Below are 25017 nucleotides of genomic sequence, written 5' to 3'. Positions count from 1 at the left end.
ACATAGGAAGGTGCAATGTCACAGGAAGGATGTGATGTCATATGATGTATGTGATGTCACACAGAAGGATGTGATGTCATACGATGGATGTTATGTCACAGAGGAGGATGTGACGTCACAGGAGAGATGTGATGTCACAGAGGAGATATGATGTAATATGATGGAGGCGACGTCATAGAGGAGGATGTGACATCACAGAGGCGGATGTGTTGCCACAGGAGAGATATGATGTCATATGACGGATGTGATGTCACAGGACAGATGTGATGTCATATGAAGGATGCAACATCATAGAGGAGCTGTAATGTCACAGGGAGGATGTGATGTCAGAGGAAGGATATGATGTTCAAAAAGGAGGATGTGCTGTCACAGCAGCGATGTGATATCATATGATGGATGTGATGTCACATGATGGATGTGATGTCACAGAGGAGGATGTGATGTCACAGAGGACGATGTGATGTCACAGGAAGGATTTGATGTCATAGAAGAGGCTGTGATGTCATAGAAGAGGATGTCATGTCACAGAGGAGGACGTAATGTCACAGAGGAGGATGTGATGCCAGAGGAAAAGATATGATGTCATATGATGGATGCCACATCATAGAGGAGGATGTGATGTCACAGAGGACAATGTGATGTCACAGGAGAGATATGATGTCATATGATGCATGTGATGTCACAGAGGAGAATGTGATGTCACAGGAGAAATATGTCGTCATATGATGGATGCGACGTCATAGACAAGGATGTGATGTCTTATGCTGGAAGTGATGTGGAAGAGGAGGATGTGATGTCATATGATGGATGTGATGTCTCAGAGGAGAGAAGTGATGTCACAGAGGAGGATGTGATGTCACAGAGGAGAGGTGTGATGTCACAGAGGAAGGATGTGATGTCACAGGGGAGGATGTGATGTCAAAGGAAGGACTGGAAGTCACAGGGGAGATATGATGTTCACAGAGGAGGATGTGATGTCACAGGAGAGCTATGATGTCATATGATGGATGCGACGTCATAGATGAGGATGTGATGTCACAGGGGAGATATGATGTCACAGAGGAGGATGTGATGTCACAGGAGCGATATGATGGCATATGATGGATGCGACGTCATAGAGGAGAATGTGATCTCACTGACGAGGATGTGATGTTACAGGAAGGATGTGATGTCACTGAGGAGGATGGGATGTCACAGAAGAGGACGTGATGTCACAGGAAGGATGTGATGTCGGATTATGGACGTGATTTCACAAAGGAAGATGTGGTGTCACAGGAGAGATATGTCATATGATGGATGTGATGTCACAGAGGAGAATGATGGATGTGACAGAGGATATGATGGATGTGATGTCTCAGAGGAGAGATGTGATGTCACAGAGGAAGGATGTGATGTCATAGGAGAGATGTGATGTCACAGGAAGGATGTGATGTCACAGAGGAGGATGTGATGTCACAGGGGAGATATGATGACATATGATGCATGTGATGTCACATAAAGGATTTGATGTCACAGAGGAGGATGTGATGTCACAGGAAAGCTGTGATGTCACAGGAGAGATATGATGTCATATGGTGGATGTGATGTCATATATGAGGATGTGATGTCATATGATGGATGTGATGTCACAGAGGAGATTTAAAAGATATGAGAAATTAAATCTATATATTTTTCCAAACTTTCCCCACTCAAAATAATAATGAAAGAAAAGAAACTTGCGTAAAGTCGAGCTATGCATACTTGGTGTAACGCTCTCTCAGTTTATTACCATCACAAGTTTTAGTAATAGCACTGAGTGCAATATTAATATAGCCATTGAGTCCACAAAGTACAATAATTGGTATTAAAACTCAACAATTCATCACAGCATGAAAGACACTCCAGTCACTTTTCTCTGGGTGAAATACTTTAGCATCCTAGACTCTGTAAGAAAGGAGTTAGTGAAACTGCTCAAGGTGTGATTGCATCTGCTTCGGGGAGATACTATGACAAGAAATGACAGTTGAAGATAAAAAGTGCTTAATGTTCAGCTATCATAAATCACCATTGCCATAACTTCAGCTAATGCTGACTTCCACCACTCTCCTCAATTAAATTTGCCCCTTTAAAGAAATATGAACTATCTTAAATTTTACTACATTGAAAGAAATTATATTCAAACAATATGACATAAAAATGATTAATAGATTTTTTTTAGTTGTTTTACATGGATAAAACCCCAAAGCATTCAAACAGTGGAATACAATTAAAATCCATTTAAAGACATTTGAGTTTGGGCAGGAGAAATAATTCTTATCTTTAAGGCCTAAGAAAGAGAACTCAGGAAAAATGTGAACCTGTAACTGCAGCATTAGGTGGTTAAGCTCTCCTGTTGAGATAGGAGCTTTACTATCTACTGTCTCCAAAATAATTTAAAAAATACTTCCTTTCTTTATAAACCTGATTTAGCTTCAAAATGCTGACACATTTTCACTCGTTTCTCTGTTTTAAGATATTTATGGAAGCTGCATAACAGCATCATGTTCCACGTTCACAATTTCTACTCCTAATCCTCCTCTTTCTATTTTTCACCTTTCCTAGTTTGAAAAAAAAAACAAAACAACTAATCAATATATGAGCTTCCAGGAGAAGAAACCCCCCAACTCAAAAACTTTTTCCCACAAAAGAAAGCATTTATTTTTGTGTTTATTTGCTTGAGTTCTACAAAGTGCCATTTGACAGAAAAGCCTAGGACTTCATTAAAAAAGAAATCTTAAATATCATTTCTTTCTACATGGAAAGAACACTACAAAATTAAGATACATCTCCTTTTCCATGTGGGGTGAACATTAATTTTTCTTTCTTGCAGAGCTGTTGTCATTCCTGCAATTAGTATAATTTTATTAGGATCTTCTGCATTCTGTCTATGTGTATATGTGCAGTGAAATACATACAAAACAGCCCATTTATCATGTTATAATACAAACATCAGACTACCGCTAGTGCTTTCTGAGTCATCTTCTCCTCCCACATTCTGCACTTGTTTACTGCTGTACTAAAAATGCAATCCTCCCCTTTCCAACCAAACAAAATATCAAACCCAGTCTTTTTACTCATAATCGTAACTTCAAAATGTCTACTCAAGCTATTGTAAACTCTGTACTTCGTGAGCAGCCCATGAGCATACAAAACTGCTGATGCCTTTGAACTATGCAGAGAGGCTGGCACTGGCTGTATCCCACTTCCATGCCAGCTTTTGCATCCTTGTTGGAAGTATTCACTTCACTATTTGTTAAATTAGTTTTACAGCTGTACATAGATGGCCAGTTACTCTGAGCTTAATAATACAATTTAAAATGCTAGTTCAGATGATAGAGATGTTCCACACTACGTATTTTTACTGGCCCCAATTCAGAAACTATTCCAAGTGACATTTCTGAAAGAAGACGGGATGTCCAGTGGATGAGAATTTGGGATTTCGCTAATACAAGTTGTTAAAACTTCTTGGTTTTATGACTAGCATCTCTAAAGGAGCTTTCAAAACTTCTACACATTCATTTAGACTATCTGGTCCCATAAAACAATTCCTAGAGTCCTACTAAGCAGAGCCAACTCACAGACCTCCATGTGTTACAGATGCACAAACACATCTCTGCTTCTCTGTAGAATTAATCTGAGTACAGAAAAGCCTATTTAGTTGAGACCCAGAATGGGATGAATTTCAAGAACAGGTAAGATGGCTTTAGCACAGCAGTTACCATAAATCAACACGGCGAGCTGTATCTGGTGGCCAAGTAAAGTCCAAGTGCAGATGACTTGAGTGAGTTGGTATTTTCAGCCCAGGGTAGGCAATGTCAGGGGAGTTTGGACCCCATATGCTTCCATTTCCATGTCTCCAGTCCATCCTCTAGAACATTTGCTACCTGAGTTTTCCCATGATCCTGGATATTTTATACACACCTCCAATTTAAACAAACCATGTGGCAAAAGGCTGGTTACTGCCCACATTCCTGAACATTAATGGTGAAGTTGCACACTTAGCAACATAGTGCAGCAGAAAACTCTTTGGTTTGTGCTTTCAGAGGAGTAGTTTTAATAAAAGTGTTGGTCTTTGGGCTAGGTCTGTTTGACTTTTGTTTGCACACCTCTGCAAAGCCTAGCATGGACTCCAGTGCTAGGACCTGTCCTTTGTTCTGACATAAAATAGAAAGCTACTTGGGTAAAGAAGTGGTGCTAGTGAGGGGAACATCAAGTCTATTGTGCTGAAAGAGGAAACAAAACTGCTGCTGCAGAACCCAGGGTACCCTGCCTCTGTTTTGTGCTCCATATGAAGCTCAAGCAAAGGTCTCTACAGCTGCTTCTGCCTCTTCACACCCTGTTAGCTGGTCTCTGAAAGTAGATTATGCTTTATCCAGCTATGTGTATTGCACTAAGGCCAGTCACAGTACCTGTTATTTGCTTACAAAACATCTAATTCAGAACAAACTCAGCTATTGCTTCTGTATTATTAGGTGGCTTAGGTATAGCATTGAGACACTTGGAATTTGCTATTAGATATTCAAAAGAAAACAAGCTCTGAATGATGACATTCCGCTTTAGATTTCTTTCTAAATAGTAACATGACGCTAACAGTGGAATGAAGGGTAAAAACCCATTATCTAAAAAAATCCTAAAAGCATAGTTACTTCCCAAGAAGACAAGCTAAACAGAAAATAAAGGAATGTGATACTTGTGATATTTTGCTTAAATCCACCAAGAGCTTGTTTCAGGTAGCATGGTAACTTGGCAACAACAACAATTTTCTCCAAAAATATGAAAATACTTTGATAAATATCTTTAATTTTCTCTTGCCTCAAAGTCATATTTATAATTTGTGCATTGATGCAGCATTCTCACATTCCAGAGCATGCAGGCCTCTTCTATTTATAAAAAGGACAAAAAGGAAAAAAAATCCCAGAATGATATAACATACGTAAATTTTCACCACTTGTATTCACAGTAAGAGAGTCACACTCAGATCTTAAGGACTATTGTCCTTTTTCGATCCGAAGACTTCACTGCATCTCTGAAAACAGGCAGATTTTCTCAGCTGCCACATTCCCATCTTAAGGAAAAGATTGCTACAGTTCCATGTAGTTACACTCCTCAGTGTGTGCAGTACTATACACAGGAAAGCGAGGAGCAAATAATTCAACTGCTCTGACACATACTGTGATGAGATATAATGTACTCTTAACATGCTGACATGAACCAAGACACCACAAAGTGGTGCTACCATATCTCTGCTACCAAAGATTGACACAGAGAACTCAAGAAAAATGAGAGGGCCAGGACAAAGACACTTGCACTGCCCCCCTTGCAAGGCTTTGTACATGAGCCATGCTGAGGACTGCGGCAGAGTCTTCTTCTGCTTCCATGTTGCACAAGACAGCCCACTGGCAGGACCTACCTCATCAACAACACAAAGGTGCCCCTGATCCTTTTGTTTTTGTGGAAAAGCATCAGCAAATACCAGTTTGATCCCATCTGAGCAGGTGTAACCTACTGGAGCAAATGCCACAGTGGCCCCCAGGCTGGGCAGGGGGCTGGAGCACCTGGGTGCAAGGACGGGCTGGGAGAGTGGGGTCTGTTAAGGCCTAAGAAGGGAAGGTAAAGGGGAAACCTTACTGCTGTCTGTGACTATCTGATCAGAGGATAAAAGAAAGATGGAGCCAGTCTCCTCTCAGTGGTGAATGTTGATAGGACAAGAGACAATAAACATCAGCTGGAACATCATAAATTCAAATTTGACATTATGAAAAAAAAAAAAGAGTGTAATCAAATACTGGAACAGGGCTTAAAGAAGCTGCAGGAGCTCAATCTTTGGAGGTGTTCAAAACTTGACCAGCCACCCATGGGCAACCACATCTGATCAGACCTGCTTTAAGCAGGGGTTGGACTAGATTGCCAGAGGTCCCTACTGACCTAAATTATTTTATGGTTCTGTGGTTACACGATGCTTCACAAACTAACTGTTCAGAATTACCCCAGATGTGTTTTTGTGTGTATGCATATTTAACATACACACTCACAAGCTAAGCAGGAACTTCCCTGTTTCTGTATGCCCCTGCAATGTGTACACAGTCTCACAGATTACCAGCAAAAGGAGCTGGTGAACAGGGCTGGCCAGCACTCATCAGAGCAGTGCAGAGGGAGGAAACAGAAAGGGATTTCTGCCTTCAAGGAAGAAAACAGAAACAACTGTCACTGGGAGAGAGGTCTGAAACATAGAGAGATGTTTCCCTGAGCTACATAATCCTGAATGAGAAATTCTACTGCAAAGGAGAGCAAGGGCTCTACGCCCCTCTGCAGTTCAGGTCAATACTCATACAATTAGGAAAAATAAAATAACTCCATTATTATAATTGAAGCCCACTCAGACTCATTTGGGTTTTGTGTTGGTTTCCCCCCCCGCCCCAGTACAAGACAAAACCCTTCAATTTTAAAAGTTTCAAAGAGAATCACCATCCTTTGGGCAGCTATAGCCATATGTGTGTTATCAAGCTCTGAAGCTTCATTTTTCAGAAAGTCAATGGAATCTTTTGTCCATCTCTTCTAAACTAGGCTGAGAAAGATTCTCAGAATATGTGTTTAAGAAATGAACTAGGGAACATACAGGACTTTTGTGCCCATGAAAGTCCTGTACGATCCCTTTGGATAAGCACAAAAGGGCTATGAATTCATTAAAAGAATTCCCTTCTGACATGGCCATGTAAGACTTAGACATAAAGTAAAATGGGTTTTTCTAAATGAGAACCAGAAATATAACCAAATTTCAACATTAATACTTTATAATTCTCCTCTTAGCATTTTGAAGAAGGAAAAAAGCTTCAATTCACTTGTGGGTTTCACTAAGTGATGATAAAGTAGATGTAAATCAGACTGGCCTTATGGGGATCATCTACTACTTGATGTCAGAAAGGAAGTAGCAAGTATCAAAATGTTTTTCCAAGAAAAAATTATTTTTGAACTAAAATGAAATTTCTAAGAAAAATGTTTTATTTGAAGGACACAGTTCTTTTCCTTAAACCTTCCACCTCTTGGTATTTTATCAGTAAGTGCAGAGACAAAGCATAAGAGGAAAAAAGGAGCTGCTAAAAGTTATTGTTAACAAAAATGAAGAGCAAGAGGAAACACTTTCGTCACATTTTTTCCCCTAATTTTCTGAGTGGTTGGTTGTTTTTTCTTCTGATTTTCTAGTTGTCATGTAAAGAGAAATGGGAGCTCTGGTAGAAAGTGACAATGAAGATGAAGCCATGCTGCCTTTCAAACACTGTTTGAAGTTCAGCAAATCTGAAAATGTTCCAAATATTCAGAAATCCTTTTAGTACTGATGGGTGAATGAGGAGAAAGAACAATATAGCGATGTAGTCAATAACAGGGAGCACTTAGTGAGTCTTGGGAGCCATTTCCTTAGGAAAAAGAGTCCTTATTATTGTAAAGGTTGTCCTATTATTTGAACTGCTTCCAGCAGGCACAGAGCAAGAGATGTAAATTAAAGGAAAACTGACCACAGATACCTTATAACATCAACTTAAAAATACCTTAGCCCTTGAGTTATTTTAAACTTTTTTGATCAGTCAAAGCATACTTTCCAATAAAAACTCAGTTTTCCTGCTGAATCTGACAGAGACTTCCTAATACTTTCCCTTTCAGTCTGACATCAGTGTTGGGAAGGAAAGAGTCCACATGTTAACAAAAAAAATCTGCCCCTTAAGACAGTCACTTCCTTCTCCCTGAGATTTGGTTCAAGAATACTATTTTTAAGACTTAAATTTGGGATATTCTCACAACTAGAAGTTACTGAAAGAGTAGAAAACAAATGGGAATGGTTCATATCCAAAGTCGGTGTAAGCAGTTGTGCATATAAGAGTCTGGATTAGCAAAGATGCAAAATACATTTAAATTGGACATAAACAATAAGTTATATGTAGAACAAGTTAAAAAACAAGTAAATTATTGCAACCAAGCAAAACCAGGAAAAAGGTATTGAGCTCTTAAACACCCAGATGAAACTAACTGGTCAAAGCCAACATATTTACAAGATTGCAGGGACACACTTTGCTCTGTGAAGCAGAAAATGTAGCAGGAGAATTCAACTAAGATCTTCACTGCTGTCACCTTCTCATTCCTTCCACCTCATTGTCTGATAGCCACATGCACTGGAAGCTAAACTGGCAGAACCTGCAAAATAACTCACCATTTACAGCTACTTTCTGAGCAAATTCTCCTTCACTTAGAATTGGCTACAGCTTCTTATGTCACCATACAACTTAGCTCCCCCAAAATGCTCTTCAGATTGATAAGCAATCCATAAAATTGAATTGGGGCTCGAATGGGAGTCCTATAAAATGTTTTTCAACATCATCCTGTTCACAGATGCTTTGTTTGCAAGTAAATGCCTAGTGTGTCTTTACATTAGTTTAACCTTGAGTCTAAAGTGCAATGTAAATATATGTTGCTCTGTAGGTTGGACAACTTGGAATAAAAACTAGCTCTTTCTAAGGAAGATTTAAAACACTGAAATTATCTTAAAGTATCCGCCTTAGAATCTAGTATGCAGTATTTTTTTGACATACACAATCTCAGTGCATTTGCTTCTAATTGTTTCCTAAATTCACACAGTGTTTTGTAAATGTTTTGTAACATAATGCTTTGGAAGGAGTGAAGGGAGTTCCTGCGTAGGCTTTAAAAAGACTTGCCCAGAATAATTTTAACTGTAGTAATTGACCAAGGTGAATTTTGAGGTAGGCTCTATTTATCAAGGTCAAACTAAATCAGTATGAAAAATAGATTAGAAAAATGCAGGAACGACACAGTAACATAATTTGCTCTTCCCACACTTCGAAAGCATTTGGGTTTTTTTACATAATTGCTGTGTCAAGACTTCATTCCACAAGCTTCCCCCTGTGAAGCTGTATGAGCAAGACTTCCTGTAAGAAGTAAGCTATGAATTTTTGTGAAGCTATGAAAAGATTTAAGTAGCTGTGGCATGTTGAACAGTACATAGACTTGGAAAAGGTTTCCTGAGGAGGTTATGAGTAGAGTTCAACTCTGCATGCCCTCAAATAAGCTAAAGCATTTGAGCAAAAACTTGAAAATAATGGACAATGCACAGAAACCTCTACATGTAGTTTTCTAAATTACCATAACCATTGGACTCTGAATGCCATAACATTCCCAAGAATATGTCTTTAATTCCATGGTTGCCCTCATAGAAGAAGATATTAAATGGGAAGCTACAACCAAAGCAAGAAATCAGCTCTTCAAAGGCAGTATTTCTAGTGAAGAACTCCTTAAGAAGAATAACGCTTCAGACAATGTAAAAAACCCCACTGATTAATTTTCCACTTTCTGACTAAAACTTGCAAACTTCATTAAATCGTGCTTTTGCTAGAATAAATCAGATTTACTGTTCCTTTAATTGAATCTGGGACAAGTTGGGCTCAGTGTGAAACCAAGCAATGAAAACAAGAGACAGATGAGGAGGTCAGAGGAGCACACTACGCCCTCAGATCCTGCGAGAGTCTCAGGAGTTTTTTCACCCCATGTTCCAAGGACAAGTGTAGGACTGGTAACTGCAAATGCCAGAACTAAACAAGCAAGTTTCTCTCTGCAAGCATCCCACGCTATCATTTCAGCAAGCAGCAAGTCAGGGAATATGCCTTATGATCCTGGAAGTAGGGTAACCACATGAAAGAGACCAATGGGTAACCCACAGTAGAAGTCACTGCAACATTATCTTCCTAATTGAGACAAGACTGTCTGGTTACAAAGGATACTACAACAAGAATAATGCAGAAAGGTGCTTAATGCCACTTATTATCAGTACTATTCTGGTTTATTTTAACTTGCCTGTCTGAAAAACAAAACAAGACTTGATTCTCCTAAAAGCCTTTGAGCGGTGTGATCACTTGTATGATCATATTTTGGAGTGTTACTCAGTTACCCAATCAGTATGCATAAGTACTGGTTTACAGGTACTAAACTAAATGCGTATATCCATAGATGCTTAAAGACGTGCTCAGAAACATTACAGGCTTTTAACCTTCTGAGACTTACAAAACTACCTTGAAAATCCTTCAATAAAACCTGTAAAAATAACAGAGTAGAAAAAACCCACAGTATTTTATAATGAGTGAACATTTCCTATTTGAGAGCCAACTGAACTTTGCCCTCTTGAAATTCAAAGCAATATATCCATAACTTACAATTAGCAATGGAAATAATACAGAAACAATGTATGCAATTACTGTAACATACTTAGCTATTTTGGAACTGCAGTGAAATCAGGTTTGCCAGGCATAACGTATTGCAACATATTAAGCTAAGGAATTTAACATGTTATAATCCTTGCAGTATATAGACTTAAAAAGCAATATAATAGAGTTTAGAAAGATTATAATATGTCCCTTTATTTATACGCCTTTAATTTTTTATATTATTTTTCTGTACAAAGAATTTAAATACCACAAGTATTTAACTTAAGCTATTTCCATCTTTTAACTTGACCCCTTTCAACATACAAACATGTCTATTAAGAGCAGAGTAGTAGCTTATGCAGAGCTGGGATCTTAGAGAAATGGATATGAACACAGGTGAAGCCTCAGCTAGCACTGTACTGACAATCCAAAAATGCAAGATACAATATTTTATTAGTGGCCCTTATGTCCAGTGTTGTTTTGCTTTGTCTTTTTCAGTCCAGACAATGAAGTGGTGCAATGAGGACAAGCTCTTAGAAATATGGATCCATTTGTGTAAATAATTTCTTGAATACCTTTAAAAAAAAAAATCTTCCCCACTCTTGTTTACCATGTCTCATCAGCTGTGAAATTGATATGAATATAAAGTGGCACTTTTAGCCATGAATGCTAGTGCATGGCTTTAAGTTTTCATGCCTGTTAAAGTGTAGCTTGTTGAATTTAACACTCCTTATGTCTCCTGTAAAAGTCTGGGGTTTTGGTAATGGAGATAGCTTTGTACTCAGTTATCTTTCAACTGTAAAAACTGATCCAAATCAGAAGCATCAACAATGACGGTAAGGAAATGGTAGTTTTTGCTGCATCTGTAATTGTGCTGAACTATCTGGAAGCACTTTTAGATACAGTTTATGATTTTGTAGCCAATTTCAAGGCAAGTTCTACTGTAGAAATTTAATCAGAAACCCTGAACATTTAGCTATTACTGCTGTATAACAGGATTATACCTTGCTCTTCATGCTATTTTCAGCTGCAAAGACCGAGCTTCTCTACCTAGAGGATTTTCTATGTAGTAAACTAAGAAATTTCAGATATTCCACAATAATTTCCCACATCAATAAGTACAATGCATGTTCTGATGCAGATTTCTCTGGATCTTTTACAATAAGTCCCCATAACCAGTGTTTCCTAATTTATTAAATATCTCTGAAAACTTAGAGACAGTCAAAAGAAATCAAGTTGTACACAGAATTGAGAGAAATTACGCTGTAAAATCTGGCTTCATTAGAAGACACTGCAACCAAAGTGAAATGACCTGCACTCAAATAATTAATGTGATGTAGTAACAGAACTGCAATTTTCAACCCTTCCTAGCCCAGTGTGTAGTAGCACACACAGAAAAGCCATGTTGGCCTATCAGTGGAAAATCTAGGAAAAGGATGACCTTTAGCATCCTAAGCTCTCAATATCCAGTTCTCTGGAAAAATGGGTCTCAGCTCTTCTGGTTACTCTTTTATAATCAGAAAAGTAGACTATAAGCTCAATAAATTAGTAGACAAAGATGAACTATATTGCTATATTAGGAAGTAATACATTCTTCCATGATGGTTCCAGTAGTTTTTTAGAAGGAGGCCACATCATTAGGCATTAAACATCTAATGATGTTTACACAGAGAAGCATGGGGAACTTTCTGGGTGCATAAAACAGGTCAGATTCTTTAGGAAAGGAACAGTAAGAGTAGATGCCTATAGTAGTCACAGTCTGGACCTGGTGGTCAAATTGAAGCTTGTACTCTTCTCCATGGAACAGAAGCAAATGGTTAGAAAGTGGTGGGATTGAAGGACAGTATTTTCTCTCTAGCAGAGCACCAACAGAAGCCAAGATAATGTCTCTGAAATATGTGTGTTTAATGCACAGCTTCATCTCTTGGCTTATTAAAACAAAAATAGCATGACTTGCTATTCACATAATTTTTCACTGCTGCCCACTCCCAGGTTAGAACTGGAACCCATTATTCTTAAGCTGAAGTAACACAAGCACAGAAGAATTTCAAAATTATTTCTGTCTGCAAAACTTCATGTTTCTTGGATCTCCTCCCCCTCCTCAAGTTCTCTGTTTTCTGTTGAGGCATGAAGGATGCTGCAGAACATGTGCCTGAAATCTCAGCAGTGAACAGGCAGAAAGGCAACAGCCACCCAAAGTACACAAGCCATCGTAAGATGGTGTGGCTTTGCAAGTGATATCTGAACAGTCACATTTAAAAACTGTCCTCTCAATCAGTCACACAGGACTGAACAGTAGTCCTAGCCTTCTTTGAGGGGAGAATAAATCTGCTCGGATTGCTGGATGGCATAGTAAGGAACACAGTGTTGAAAAACTAACATTTTTGCTGTTAAAAAAACAGTATTCACATTGTCTGAATAATTTCTCTGTAAGAATCAGATAATTTCTTTACGTTTCTCAAGAACTTGCACCATTAAAAATCTTGATGAAGCTTTTCTGTAATAGACTGTGTTCAACTCAACATCAAAAGCACAGGGTCCACTCACATCTTTCATGTCCCAGAAAACAAACATGCTTGAAGACTCACAAATTAGTCAGCTATTGGTGACTTCAAATAACTCCTTTAAATGGTCTCCCAAGTGCACAGGGATGCTAATTAGAATAAAAAAATGCTAAGAATACGATTGCTGATTACATAAAGCAAACACGGAGAGAAGTTTAAACTTCCCAGGGAAGTCTATAGCAGTTGAATGCTTTTGATGTTGCTGAAACCTGTACACCGTGAAATCCAAAACCCCAAACTGTCATAGTGATTTTGTTTATCTAACTACACTACCTTGTTTTTCTGAACTTTCAGTTATGTGTAACTGCTAAAATTGGACCAAGATGCCACAGTTTTTAAAACTACTTACTAAAGCTAAACCTTGAGCTTTGTATTTGACACCTTCCACAATGACATACAACTGCAATTCATAATGTTTTAGATAATTTTCAGTGAAAGAGGAGCACAAGGTGTCTTATTCTCTATGCCTTTCCCTAATTCTTCAAAAGCCTGGTCTTTCAATACTCCAAGCCCTGATCTTCTCTTTTGCTCATGTTGCAAATTTTTTAAGGACTGCAGATTATGAACCAAAGATAGCTTGACCTTTCCTCCATACCCGTTGGGATTGGAGTTCTATCCCTAGCTCTTACCCACCAGCTTCTCCTATTCCTGAGAGGATTCTTTTAGGTCTGCCCTGAAATAATTTATAAGCTGTTTCTGCCTTTTCTCTACTTCCTCAACAGTTTTTAGTTATTAGTTATAACTAGGGAGCTTGTTATTCTGGTCTTCATAGTCTACTTCTGCTAACCTAGTGTGGTTAGCAAGGTTTATTAACATGTAAGACAACTTTCTAAAACCATTTTATAGCCTTGCTTCTAGTTTTCTTATTTTATTATTGTATAACCATTGATCAAGAACAAAATTCTATTGAAAAATCAACAGCTGGAACAGTTTCTACATTTTCAAATACAAAGATGCAATTAATAACTTAATAATTAGGCATGTAGGATATGCATGGTTGCACTGAAATGTTTAAAGAAGAGTATGAATACTGAATAGAGTAAGTAACAACTTCAACATCAGCTTCAGGAATAACAAGGTGTTCACAAAGCAAAGAAGATAAACCATGTAATTTCTCATGCCTATCCATAAAACCTTTTTGCCAGAACCCACCACTTCCACATCAGAGACTCTGGCAAAAGCAATTAAGCACGCATTCAGCTCTGTACAATGGATTGACCCAAGTTTTGCATCACAGATATAAATGCATCTCATTTCTGTCATTATACTTTAACAGCTTAATGACCTCTAACAGCAGAAACATCAGTTTCTTTCCTTTCATGCATGTTGTTCTCTTTCTATTTCGGTATCTTTGTATGCTTCTCCCAGTACATCCACCCACGTTTACTGCTTTCTCTTGCTCCTCTATTTGCACATTTCCCCACCCTCCCCCCAGGACGCATTTGTAGCAGCTGGGTTCTCTCCTACACAGGTCATCTCATACTGTGAAACAGCAAGGCAGCTACACAGACATAAATGAGGGTACATTGAGAGAAAAAAGCCATTTGCTCTTAAAAAACCCCCAAACACCTCCACCACAAACAAACTGATTCTGATGCCTTTAATTCGATGAAATGTACCTTCACAGATGTACATAAACCAACGCTAAAAGACAGTGCTATTAGTTTTCATCTTTAAAATTTTTAAATATTTTTTATTTTTTAAATATTTCATATTTTAAAAGTATATTAATGTGTACTTGCAAGATTCTAATCCAATTAAAAATCTTTCACCATAATAGTGCTTATACAATGATTTTTAAATATCTAAGACATTATTCCAGAACATTGTAGAAACAAAACATATAAATGTGATCTTAAAAATTCTTTCCTCATTAAGTACAGCATTTCCACAGTCTGACCCTTTTCAAAAAGCTTGACTATTTTTTGTCTATTACAGAAAAATACATGTTATCCAGTACTTCACATTCTTTAGACAGTAGCTAAGTATTTAGGACAGCATAAATAAGCAGAGTTTAAAGCGTTTCCATCTGCTTCTCTCATTGTTAAAGATAAAGAAAATGGCATCAAAGTGTACCAAAGATGCAAACATTCTGAATTCTTGTATTTATTTCTGCACTGGAGAGATAATTTAAGAAATGTTTTTCTAACACCAGTCATTTCATATGTGTAAAGTTTAAGCTATTTCCTTATAATTCAGCATGTCATTTGGAGGAAGTACAGTCATGTCCGTTTCTGCTCACAGGTCACTCAAACGTTGGAAACACAGATCTCCTACCATATAACCTTGCTGTACATCTGCTCTACATACATCCACCTAGATTATTTTCCTTTCCTCTTTGTAATTTTTTTGGCAACTTTACAAATCTGACCACTTTTTAAACTGCAGTTTCCCTACGACACTTCAACTACAAGGGACAAATCTTTCTTTCTTGATAGGAATTTTCATTTCAACATCATATTTTGAATTCTTACCGTGGTCTGTAAGTTCAGACATGCAGAGTTCACTTGTCTCATTTCCACTTGGTTCATCATGTCCTATGGACATGTAGTCGCATGTAATGACTGGCTGAGAATGAATGAGGTGTTTTGAAGTCTGCTCATCAGATTCCTTAGTCCAGTGATGAAGCAGCATGGAGAAACAGGTACAGTTAGAGCTTTCAGTGGGATCTCAATACAATGGTTGCTCTGATCTACACAATTGCTGGGACTTACATTAGGCAAATACTAAAATAAAATCCTAACATTCAGCCATAAGCAGAGAGAGATTTAACATATTCTTTTTTCTCCATACATTTTTCTCCCATTTCTAATGGGAAATAGAAACCAGAATGCATGCAAAAGAAAAGGTAGAAGACAAAGCACATGAAACCTCATTATTTCTGTGATGTTTTCATTGACTATTTCCAAATGGACATGGTTCTCTCTACAATAAGATGTGGTGCTAGAATTGAACAAGCCCATCTTCTGTTGCAGATAGCTTAAAAGCAAAGGACAACAACTTACACTGGGGAGTCATTCCAAGGATTCATTCTTACTCAAAAGCCAGTTGAAGTGTTAGTATTCTCAACCAAATGAAAAGAATGCACAGCCATGCCAAACTAGTGTTAAAAGGATTTACAATTCTAAACATCTTGAAAATGAATGTATTTTGAACTTTGATGCCACATAGTCAGTAAGAACATTTCAGAGAGCAGATTTAGATTTAAGGGTGACATTAAGAAATTTGTGCAATGAATAGAGAGCCCGTTGAACCGTATCTGAATAACTGAATGCACTTTCCCTCACCCCAAATCCACAGGTTCAGCTAAGCAGTCCATATTTTGATGCGCTTTACAATTATTAGTCTCAGAACAGGACTGTGCCTCTAGTGCTAAAGAAAGCATGTGGGAAACAGAAAAGTGTTGTACACTGGATGCACATAAATGAGGCCTCCAAAACAACGGCCCACACTTACATGTAGGACATTGACATTCAGCTGCTGAATATTATGGGATCTGAAATCTTGCATTCTTTTGACATTTTCTTGATATTTTTCTTCTGCCAGCTGTCTGTAAATACAGAATGCTTGTGCTTAGGATATGATAGCAGGGCGTGCACAAAAGGATCTTCTAAAAGCAGATTCCATAACGAAATTCCCATGTAGCCAAACATTCATGACATGTACTAAAGATAAGGTTAGCTTTCATGAACTCGAAGAGATTTAAGATCTTATTTCCAAACACTATTATATTCTACTTTCACAACTTGCATAATACAATTAAGAATTAGTAAATTACCAGTCCCAGTCTTTTTTATTTCTCCCAAAGGTCTTAAATACTTTGGGCTTTATTCCACTGTGTAGTGCAGGGACCTTTTAGCTGTAGACAGGCACGCAACATTTGTGTGCTTTGAACATTTCATCTGCAGGAGTTGGTAACTGAGGTTTTCTGTATGGAACTACTTCAGACAGGTGCTACATTAAGCACTAAAAGCTACATTAAGCATTGAGTTTTTCCAGTTTTTCCAGTTTCTATTACTATATTCCCTTCCCATCCAGCTCTAGGTTTGCACTGCTGAAAGCAGATCTCCAGTCTGAGAAGGTATCATTTTTGCATTGTTTCAAATATTTTCAGTCAGATCAGCTGACAATAATCTAAAGCTCCATGTAGATCCATTTTAAAGATTCATGACTGACAAGATTTGAATATTAATGTTGCCTTTATATTACAAAACAAATACATTTAATTTTGTTGCTGGGAGGAAAAAATCCCAATGAAAATATCAATAGAAAACATCAAAATGCAAGAAAGTAAAGAAAATGAAAAGCAAAGCAAAGAAAATGAAAAGCAAACTAGAACTATCCTGCAATTAGTATTACTTCCTAATCTCCATTCATTTTAAAAAAGTGAGACAGACATCCTATTTATAAATTTCATATTGGTACAAGAATTGGCCTACCATATTACTGAAAACACCACGCAGAAGAGATGTTAAATTTAATACTTTTTATACAGTGGTTTCAATTCAAGGAGGTTTTTTTCTAAAATGAGAATAAATTTATGTACCAAATGCAATGGTTTCAGTCAGACACAAATGGTCTTCAGACATATTTTCCAAAAGGACATGAAGGCCTTTAGTTCTTTGTTTCTAGATTTTGGGCATGGGGGTCACAAGCTGGCTCAAGTATTGCTAGGATGCGATTTTACAGAACACATTTGCTCAACTGCAACTACTATTATTTGCAGGTATATGTAGCCGCAGAGTTTCTGAGGCCATAAATTCCAACTTCATGTCAGCACACAATGTTTTTCTGTACTAGGACATCTCTGTCTTACCAAATTGCTGACATGCTTTGGCACAACAGGGTTAAGATGCCAATTCTAATGATCAAAAATAATTATTCCCTCTATTACCCTCTCAATACAAAAACGGAATAAATATTTGTTAACTTACATTGCACTTTGCAAAATGCTTTAGAAGAAAACATTAAAAATTAATTAAAATTAATGTGGTGCTCTTCCAATTTTCATTTATACCAAAAAAATCACTGACTATTTTTAACTGGGAAAATATCAAATGTGTCATCAAAACAATATATTCTGGTTTAAAAAAACCAACCAAACAAAAACTAACCAACATGCATAGACACATAGCCTTCCAGCTGTTTCTCATATTCCATCAGAAACAGTACATAATGTCCTCCAAAACCTTGTATTATGTCTTACTCATTAATAAAAAAACAGAAATCATAAAGCCTTTATAACACATCCATTACCCCCATGTGATCCTTTGATAAGACTATCCTCTGAGATATTAACTTCTATTGGAAAACCTCTGCAGCCAAAACAATTGACAAAAGCTGGATTGTAACTAAATGTCCAACTCTCAGACCGTTCAATTCTTAAAATAACAAGTCAGTAAAAAAAAGCCTCCTATTGTAACACATCTGAAAATCTCTCATATACTTATTTAACCAGAAACACAGTGCTCTAAGTACCCGTTTTGGGCTAATGTTCTGACTTTTTTCTTACATAAATAATTACTGTGATTTTTTGTCATCCAAAATCCCCATTCACTTTGAGTAGCTGAAGACCCTTTCTATTTCTACCTTGACAATTCTAACTCTTATTAGAATGTTGGATGGGGAAAATTGCATGGTAAGGCCACAACTTACTTCAACTTCTTTGCTTTCTCATCTGCAGCATTTAACTTTCTCAGCCGCATTCGTTCCCGTGGTGTCATTTTCTGTACTTCAGACAGTTCCTGCAGAGTTTGCAAATGAACTTTCTTCTGCCTGAAATGAAACATGTGCAAACCCATCTTCATATAAAAAGATAAATATTCAGTATTTTGATTTGATATTGAAACATAGTGACATTTCAGATGGAATAATTAGAAAATCACTGGAACTATAACAGACTAAATAGACTTTAGTTTGGACAGCAATTACTCTTTTAAATTGAAATATTTAAACTTGGATTTGTGAAGAACGTGAATCATTTCAGGGGAGGATGGAAAAGGTAAAGTCATCTCCTTAGAAAAATAAATGTTGAAGCACAGTGAAATATTTACCCTGTCAGGCTTCATTATTGGGCATATTCAAAGTACAAAGGCAGTCTCTAAATGAGAGCCACAGAAAAAAGCAATATTGCTTGTACATTTCACATTGATTGTTACAAGCTGTCTTGAATAAAAGAGAATATTAATGAGTCTTTAATGACAGATATAATTATCATGTTGTCCTCTTGAATTTCTGGTCCTAATCAATAATAACAATTCACTGGTGAAATGGTCTCCATAGACCATCTCTAAAAGCTGAGCATGAATTATTGACTTACGTATTTCAGCTGTATTTATCAACAGAGGAGAGCAACATTAGTCCTTTACCCGAAAAAGGATAATAACCTCAGATTTTTATCTCACATCCTACAGCAATCACAAAAATTCAACCATTGTTTGAAATGCCTTGGCAGTCATGTTTCACTTACACCAATATATATTTACCATGTATTTATGATAACAAGTATGAATTTCAAATTACTATTTTTGGCCTTATGAGATAAATTCATTTCTGATAATCTAAGAGCCAGGTTTGTAACCATACAAATTGTAACACTCCTTCTGGACTATCATTTTGAAATCAGGATTTTAATAAATGAGCAGAGAAGGTTTCATTATGCTTTTCAAATAGTGCAAAGATATGAATATTAGTGTGAAATATGAAATATTAAGGACACAGACAAGAAGAGTTCAATTATTCATAAGAATGGAACTAACTCTCCAAGTATGAATAATGTAGACATATTTCTTGTCCTCTGTAAAAAACTCTAATTTAAATTATAAGAATCTCTTGGGTAAAAAGACCCATTTTTTGTTTCAAGTCAAAGCTGAACTTGTACAGCTTTATGCTTACTTAAATATTTAAAATTTATGATTTGCATGGGATCCGAATAAAGTAAGCCATCAGAGGCATTTACTAGAAGAAACTAGACTCAACTATACATGGCTAAAAAAATTCCTGGTGAGAAAAAAGGAATATTTTATTACTTTTTTAAAATTTTAAATATAAAGTAGCAATGGTTGAGGAGGACACCATTACAAGAAACTGTTTGTACATCATTGAGACCAGAGTATTGATTCATTACAGTAGATGTGGTGAATTCACTATGTTTAAATTTTTTCTCCTCCTCTTTTCAGTTCTCTATCATTTTTTCCAGGTATTTTTAGTTCATTTTACCTACCTCTTTAGATCTGGAAATTGCAGAAATTATTTGGCATTTTGCTTACCAGTAGCAATACAGACAGCTAGTGTTCCCATAAGTACAATGAAAGTCATGATAAGATTATGAATTTTTCCATATTTCAAATACTTGGGCAAAAATAATCACCTCTAGCACATGAGAGGCTAATTTATAGGGAAGCTTCTCCTAGGACTTTTTTTTCTTCAAATTAATGTTTTGAATTTTAAAACCTCCAGGTAAATTTCCATTCTCAAACAAAAGCAGTTGTCATTCATTGTTTCACAAATTATGGGAACTCTGGACCTCTGCATGGTAGCAGCTGACTTTCTATTTCCTTTTAATAAAAGTATAAAACCAGAATGCAGTTAGAACTTGCTTTTCATCTTAGAGACTAGATACTTGCTTTTGAACAAGTATAGTTACAGATTCTGGGATATACATGAATGCTAGCTAGGTCAATAAATGATGGAAGGTGATGAGATTCCATATATTCAAAATGGTGACAATGCATCAGGTATAGAATTTAGTATATATTACAAGCAATAGAAATTGTTTTTATCAGTCTGCTTTAGAAGCATGAGGGTATTTGAAGTCTGAGTATATATTTGGCAGGTAACAATGCTGCTTCCTCAAAGCAGCTGCAATCTTTTTGGTGCATATAGAAAATTTGAAATCTTGCACTCACAAGATAAAGGCATGGATTAAAAGTTTCTTGAAGATTCTCATACTCTATGTTTCAGTAAGCATTAAGTACTCAATATAATCTAGATATCATTGGCGTAATATTTGGGCAAGATTTCAGTGCCACAAAATTATTTATGGTATATCTCTGAGGAATTTCTCTGTATTTAACTATATTTAATTTGAAAAGGTAGGAGTCTTCTCAAAGCTAATTGAAACAACTTGAATATATTGAATACATATTGTTGGATTTTACATCACTGCTTGCAAAGTTCAACAACCTATTTATACTAAAGGTACCTATTCATACCAAAATGGAGAGCTTTGGTCTCATAAAAAGACAGAGACTTATTTGTCAACAAGAGACAGCAAGGACAGAAGTGACAGGGCAGAAACCCAAACCACAATTTGTAGAGACGAGAGCCTACAGATACACTACCAGTAGTTATACTGGGTAAAATGATGTACAGAAGATTTTGCTATGTGAATTCAACTGTCTGTACTCTGCTTTCTCCCTGCCACTGATAGCAAACAACACTTTATTGGAAAAGCTGAAGACGGTCACCTCTTCTGAAGGGATGATTGCAAGCAGCAGAATTGGCAGCATCTGCAAAGTGACCACAGTTGCAAAACTGTGGGTCCTGTCCAAGAGCAGAGGTCACAAAAAACCAAAGGGGAAAGGCCTATTGCCTCAAAAGCACTGCTAATCCTGGACTGGAGTGTGGGTTTTTTTATTGCTGTTACCTAATAATTCAAAAGAAATTTCAGAGATCTGTTACAAACTTGAAAGTTAGTCAGAGGAAACAGGAAACAAGGACGTCCATTGCTTCCTCACAGGATTACAAACTCCTGGTTTTGAGCATGCTAGCTTCTAACTGAGCAAAACCTGTACAGAAAACTCAGGGATTGGAAGCAAAGGGGAGAGCCAGCTGCCAATGAAACTGCAGAGCTAATTTACAAAGGCAAAATTAAATTGCCCATACTGACATTTGCTTTAAACATTGCAGCATTGTAATTTAATGCAATTAAATAATTTAATATATATTCAGTGCCTAAGAGAGAGATCATGTGCAAAGACACTACTGATGTTAGAGCCAAGAAGTATCACTAGCCTTAATTTCTCACTATAGTTACAAGACAAATATAACAGTATCCTACAAATGTATTAGATTAAAATTAGTTTAAGTTTATATGCTTTTAACCTTGGTGTCATTTAGGAAACACAGCTTTCACATTCAATTATTAGTAGGTACAGAAACAGCAGCACTATAAACGACCCTGACGTAACTAAAATGACAACTTAAGCCTTGAAAATTTAAAGACAAAGGTCATAATTTACATGCCAATTTGTACTAAATTAACATAAGCATATACTACACATGCATGCACAATTCACAGAGTCATATAATAAAAATATTTGATCCACAAATTATGTGTCTCACTAATGTGGTTTCTCTTTGTATTTCTGGGGAATGGGTCCCTCTGAATATAAAGCACTAAGAGATTAACAGAAGTGTTAATTATATTACTTGGCAACACTGTAATTTCATATACTGCTGTCCATAAAACTGGTAAAAATACTTACACAGCATCAAAAATGGGAGCAGTTTCTTTCTGCCAGTTAAATGCCTTGTCTTTCACAGTCATGTTTGTGAACTTGTACTGTATTTTCTGCAAGGAAATAAAATAGAAGGGGTATCAACAGTTGATGCTAAAGTTATCCAGACTCTTCAGCTACGACCCAATACAGTCCTCATGTAAAACCTGACTAAGCAGTTTGCTTCCACACCTTCTTATAAAGCCAAATAATACATACTCTGAAGCAGGGGCCAAAAGAGCATTGGTTTTTATCAAAATTATTACTAACCAGAACAGTTTAGAGACATATATATCCAGGCCTAAATGATCTGCCCTTGTTACACATAAATGTCTGTTTTCCTTGTTGCTCATAACGTTTAAGAGGAGATAAATTCAGCATATCAAGTGACAAGGGCTTCATTTCTCACTGCCTCACTCCCTCAGTCATATTTGTAATACATCTCTGAAAGTCCCCTGGATTAATGTTCCAATGAACTGCTATCTAACTATTTTTTCTCAACATGTTTTCCTTGTTTCCATTCTGTTTTTGCAAAATGCATACTCAAATGGTAAGAGTACAGCTATCAATTTTCCTTACATACCTTTAATTGTTCATCAATATAAGGAGTTTTTAGGATCTCAGCTGCTGCTGGTCTCAATGAAGGATTCTTATTTAACATGCTGGAACATTAAAAAACAAAATTAATAATTAAGAGAGTTTCCAAACTAACTGAAAAACCTGCTGAACAAGAAAATAACATACCTGCTTAGCAGAGCATTAAGTTTGCTTGGATATCTATCAGGAAGAGAAGGTGTATCACCTTCCACAATTTTTATCACAACAGACAAAAAATTCTGTCCAGTAAATGCATGGTTCATACAGCACATCTCATACAAAATGCATCCCAGAGACCTTGAAAAATAAAGAAATAGGAATAGCATAAGCAATATTTTTGAAAGTAGCATGCATACTGACATTACAGTAAGTAAAATCTCAATTGTATGCCCTTTTCTCCAGGGAAGGATATTTCATTATCATAGTATCCTTTTAATCTAAAATATTTTTATTCAGATCACAAATTGATAAATGTATAAACAGGATAAATCAACATTCTATTTCCATAGATTCTGTAAATAAATACACATGTGTGTGTGTATATATATATATATATGTGTGCGTGTATGTATGTAAAAATAAAGTAAAACCCCATTAGATGAACTACATTAAGCAGTTATTAAAGAGTAAAGTAAAAAATACAAATTTTTAATTAGTGACTGACTGAGAAAACAGTTTAGTAGTGTTTGGACATAGGTTTGGTTACATTGGTTTTGCAGATTAATTTCTGACAACAGACTGAAGCTAAAATTCAAGTTCAAATTAAATAATGCCAGTTTCAAATAACAGAAGTGTCTTCCGGTGTGATTTCACTCATTTGGCCACATACTCAAAATAGATTATGAAATCAGTTTGTACTCAAAGAAATAAGAAACTTTAGGTGAGAGCATCATATCGCAACGTTTAAAACTAAATTTCCTCAAAATTTTATTTGGAGAAGAAAAGAAGAAACCCTAATATGTAGGTCTGGAGACCTAGCCAAGAACCAGTGTCAGTTTTCAATTGTTAAAAACCAGGAAGAATGATTGCAAACAATTTTAAAAGGCCTTTTGCTTTACCATCACCCTATTTACCAGCCCTAATGGCAATCATAAAAAATCACCAAGTTCAACATTTTAAAATAAACACTCTCACAATAATTTATATAATGACTATTTATAATAGTTTGCACTTCAACCAGGTTCTGTCTGACAAGTGTATTTTAAAAAACAGTGGTGTTGATTTGTCCAGGCTTTGAAGGATGCTCAGCGTTACCTCCAGTTTGCACTCAGGAGAGCCGAGACACCGATGACTGACTTGATCAAGGTCATAGAAAATGCTGATGAGAGCCAGACAGAGGTCAAGACCAACTTAAATATCTTAATGTAGTATTTGACTGTGGTATTTATAATTTACAGAAGTAATAAGAAAATAAAGCGTAGTGATAATAATTAGAAGTATGTATGGGTGAATGGCTTTCAGGAAAAGGATATAAACATTATCTTTGAAAGCAAACAATAAATAAATGTTCAATTATTCATTCTGGTTAAAGGAGAAGAATTGTTTTGGTCCATCTAGCAATAAAAGAACAAGAGCAAATAATTTTAAAGTTGAAACACAGGATCTACATACAGTGCAAATAAGGAAGAAGAGAGAGAATAAGGGTGCTCCACTCACTGGTACTTTTCAAGCAGTATGTGAAAACAATTAGCAATGAATTTATGCTAGGGACTGCCTAAAGACCACCTAATGAGGTACATAAACAATTGCCTAGTTTTTTAAAGATTTAATTGTCAAACAGCTTTCAAACTTCCAAAATCAGTGAACAGTAACACACAGATCATGATCTATATTTATGATGCATGTTCAAACTCTGAAACAAAATAATTATTACATGAGAAAATACTGAAAAAGAACAACAAAAAAACCCTATGCACATAGCATCTAAAAACATCAAATAAATATGGAAATCAGCCAGAGAGAAGAAAAAAAACGAAGGAAAATCCCAACCTGACAGACTGTACTATAACTTCTTTTTGCAGAATCAATCTGTTTTGGAGGCTGCTTGATTCTGGCAGCTAAAAATTGCTTAATGAGCCATTAGGAACACCGGATTTGTCACATCAGGAAGCTGATTTATTCGTCTAGTTTAGTACT

General features: G+C 36.4%; 1 protein-coding gene across 2 annotated transcripts in view; it reads right to left on the bottom strand.

Annotated features, from left to right (window-relative positions):
• NEK11 (NIMA related kinase 11) overlaps positions 1-25017 on the bottom strand; it is an 87317-nt gene that overhangs the window by 28264 nt on the left and 34036 nt on the right. For both annotated transcript variants that reach the window (XM_027675531.1, XM_027675532.1), the window contains exons 7-12: positions 23029-23178; positions 22868-22946; positions 22273-22358; positions 18440-18559; positions 16241-16334; positions 15259-15394 (exon numbers count right to left, since the gene is read on the bottom strand). In XM_027675531.1, coding sequence (XP_027531332.1) covers positions 15259-15394; positions 16241-16334; positions 18440-18559; positions 22273-22358; positions 22868-22946; positions 23029-23178 — 665 coding nt within the window. The remainder of the gene's footprint in view (positions 1-15258; positions 15395-16240; positions 16335-18439; positions 18560-22272; positions 22359-22867; positions 22947-23028; positions 23179-25017) is intronic.

Source organism: Neopelma chrysocephalum, unplaced genomic scaffold (assembly GCF_003984885.1).
Source record: "Neopelma chrysocephalum unplaced genomic scaffold, ASM398488v2 Primary Assembly neopelma1_26, whole genome shotgun sequence".
Lineage (NCBI taxonomy): Eukaryota > Metazoa > Chordata > Aves > Passeriformes > Pipridae > Neopelma > Neopelma chrysocephalum.
This window is presented reverse-complemented; position numbering and strand designations above follow the sequence as displayed.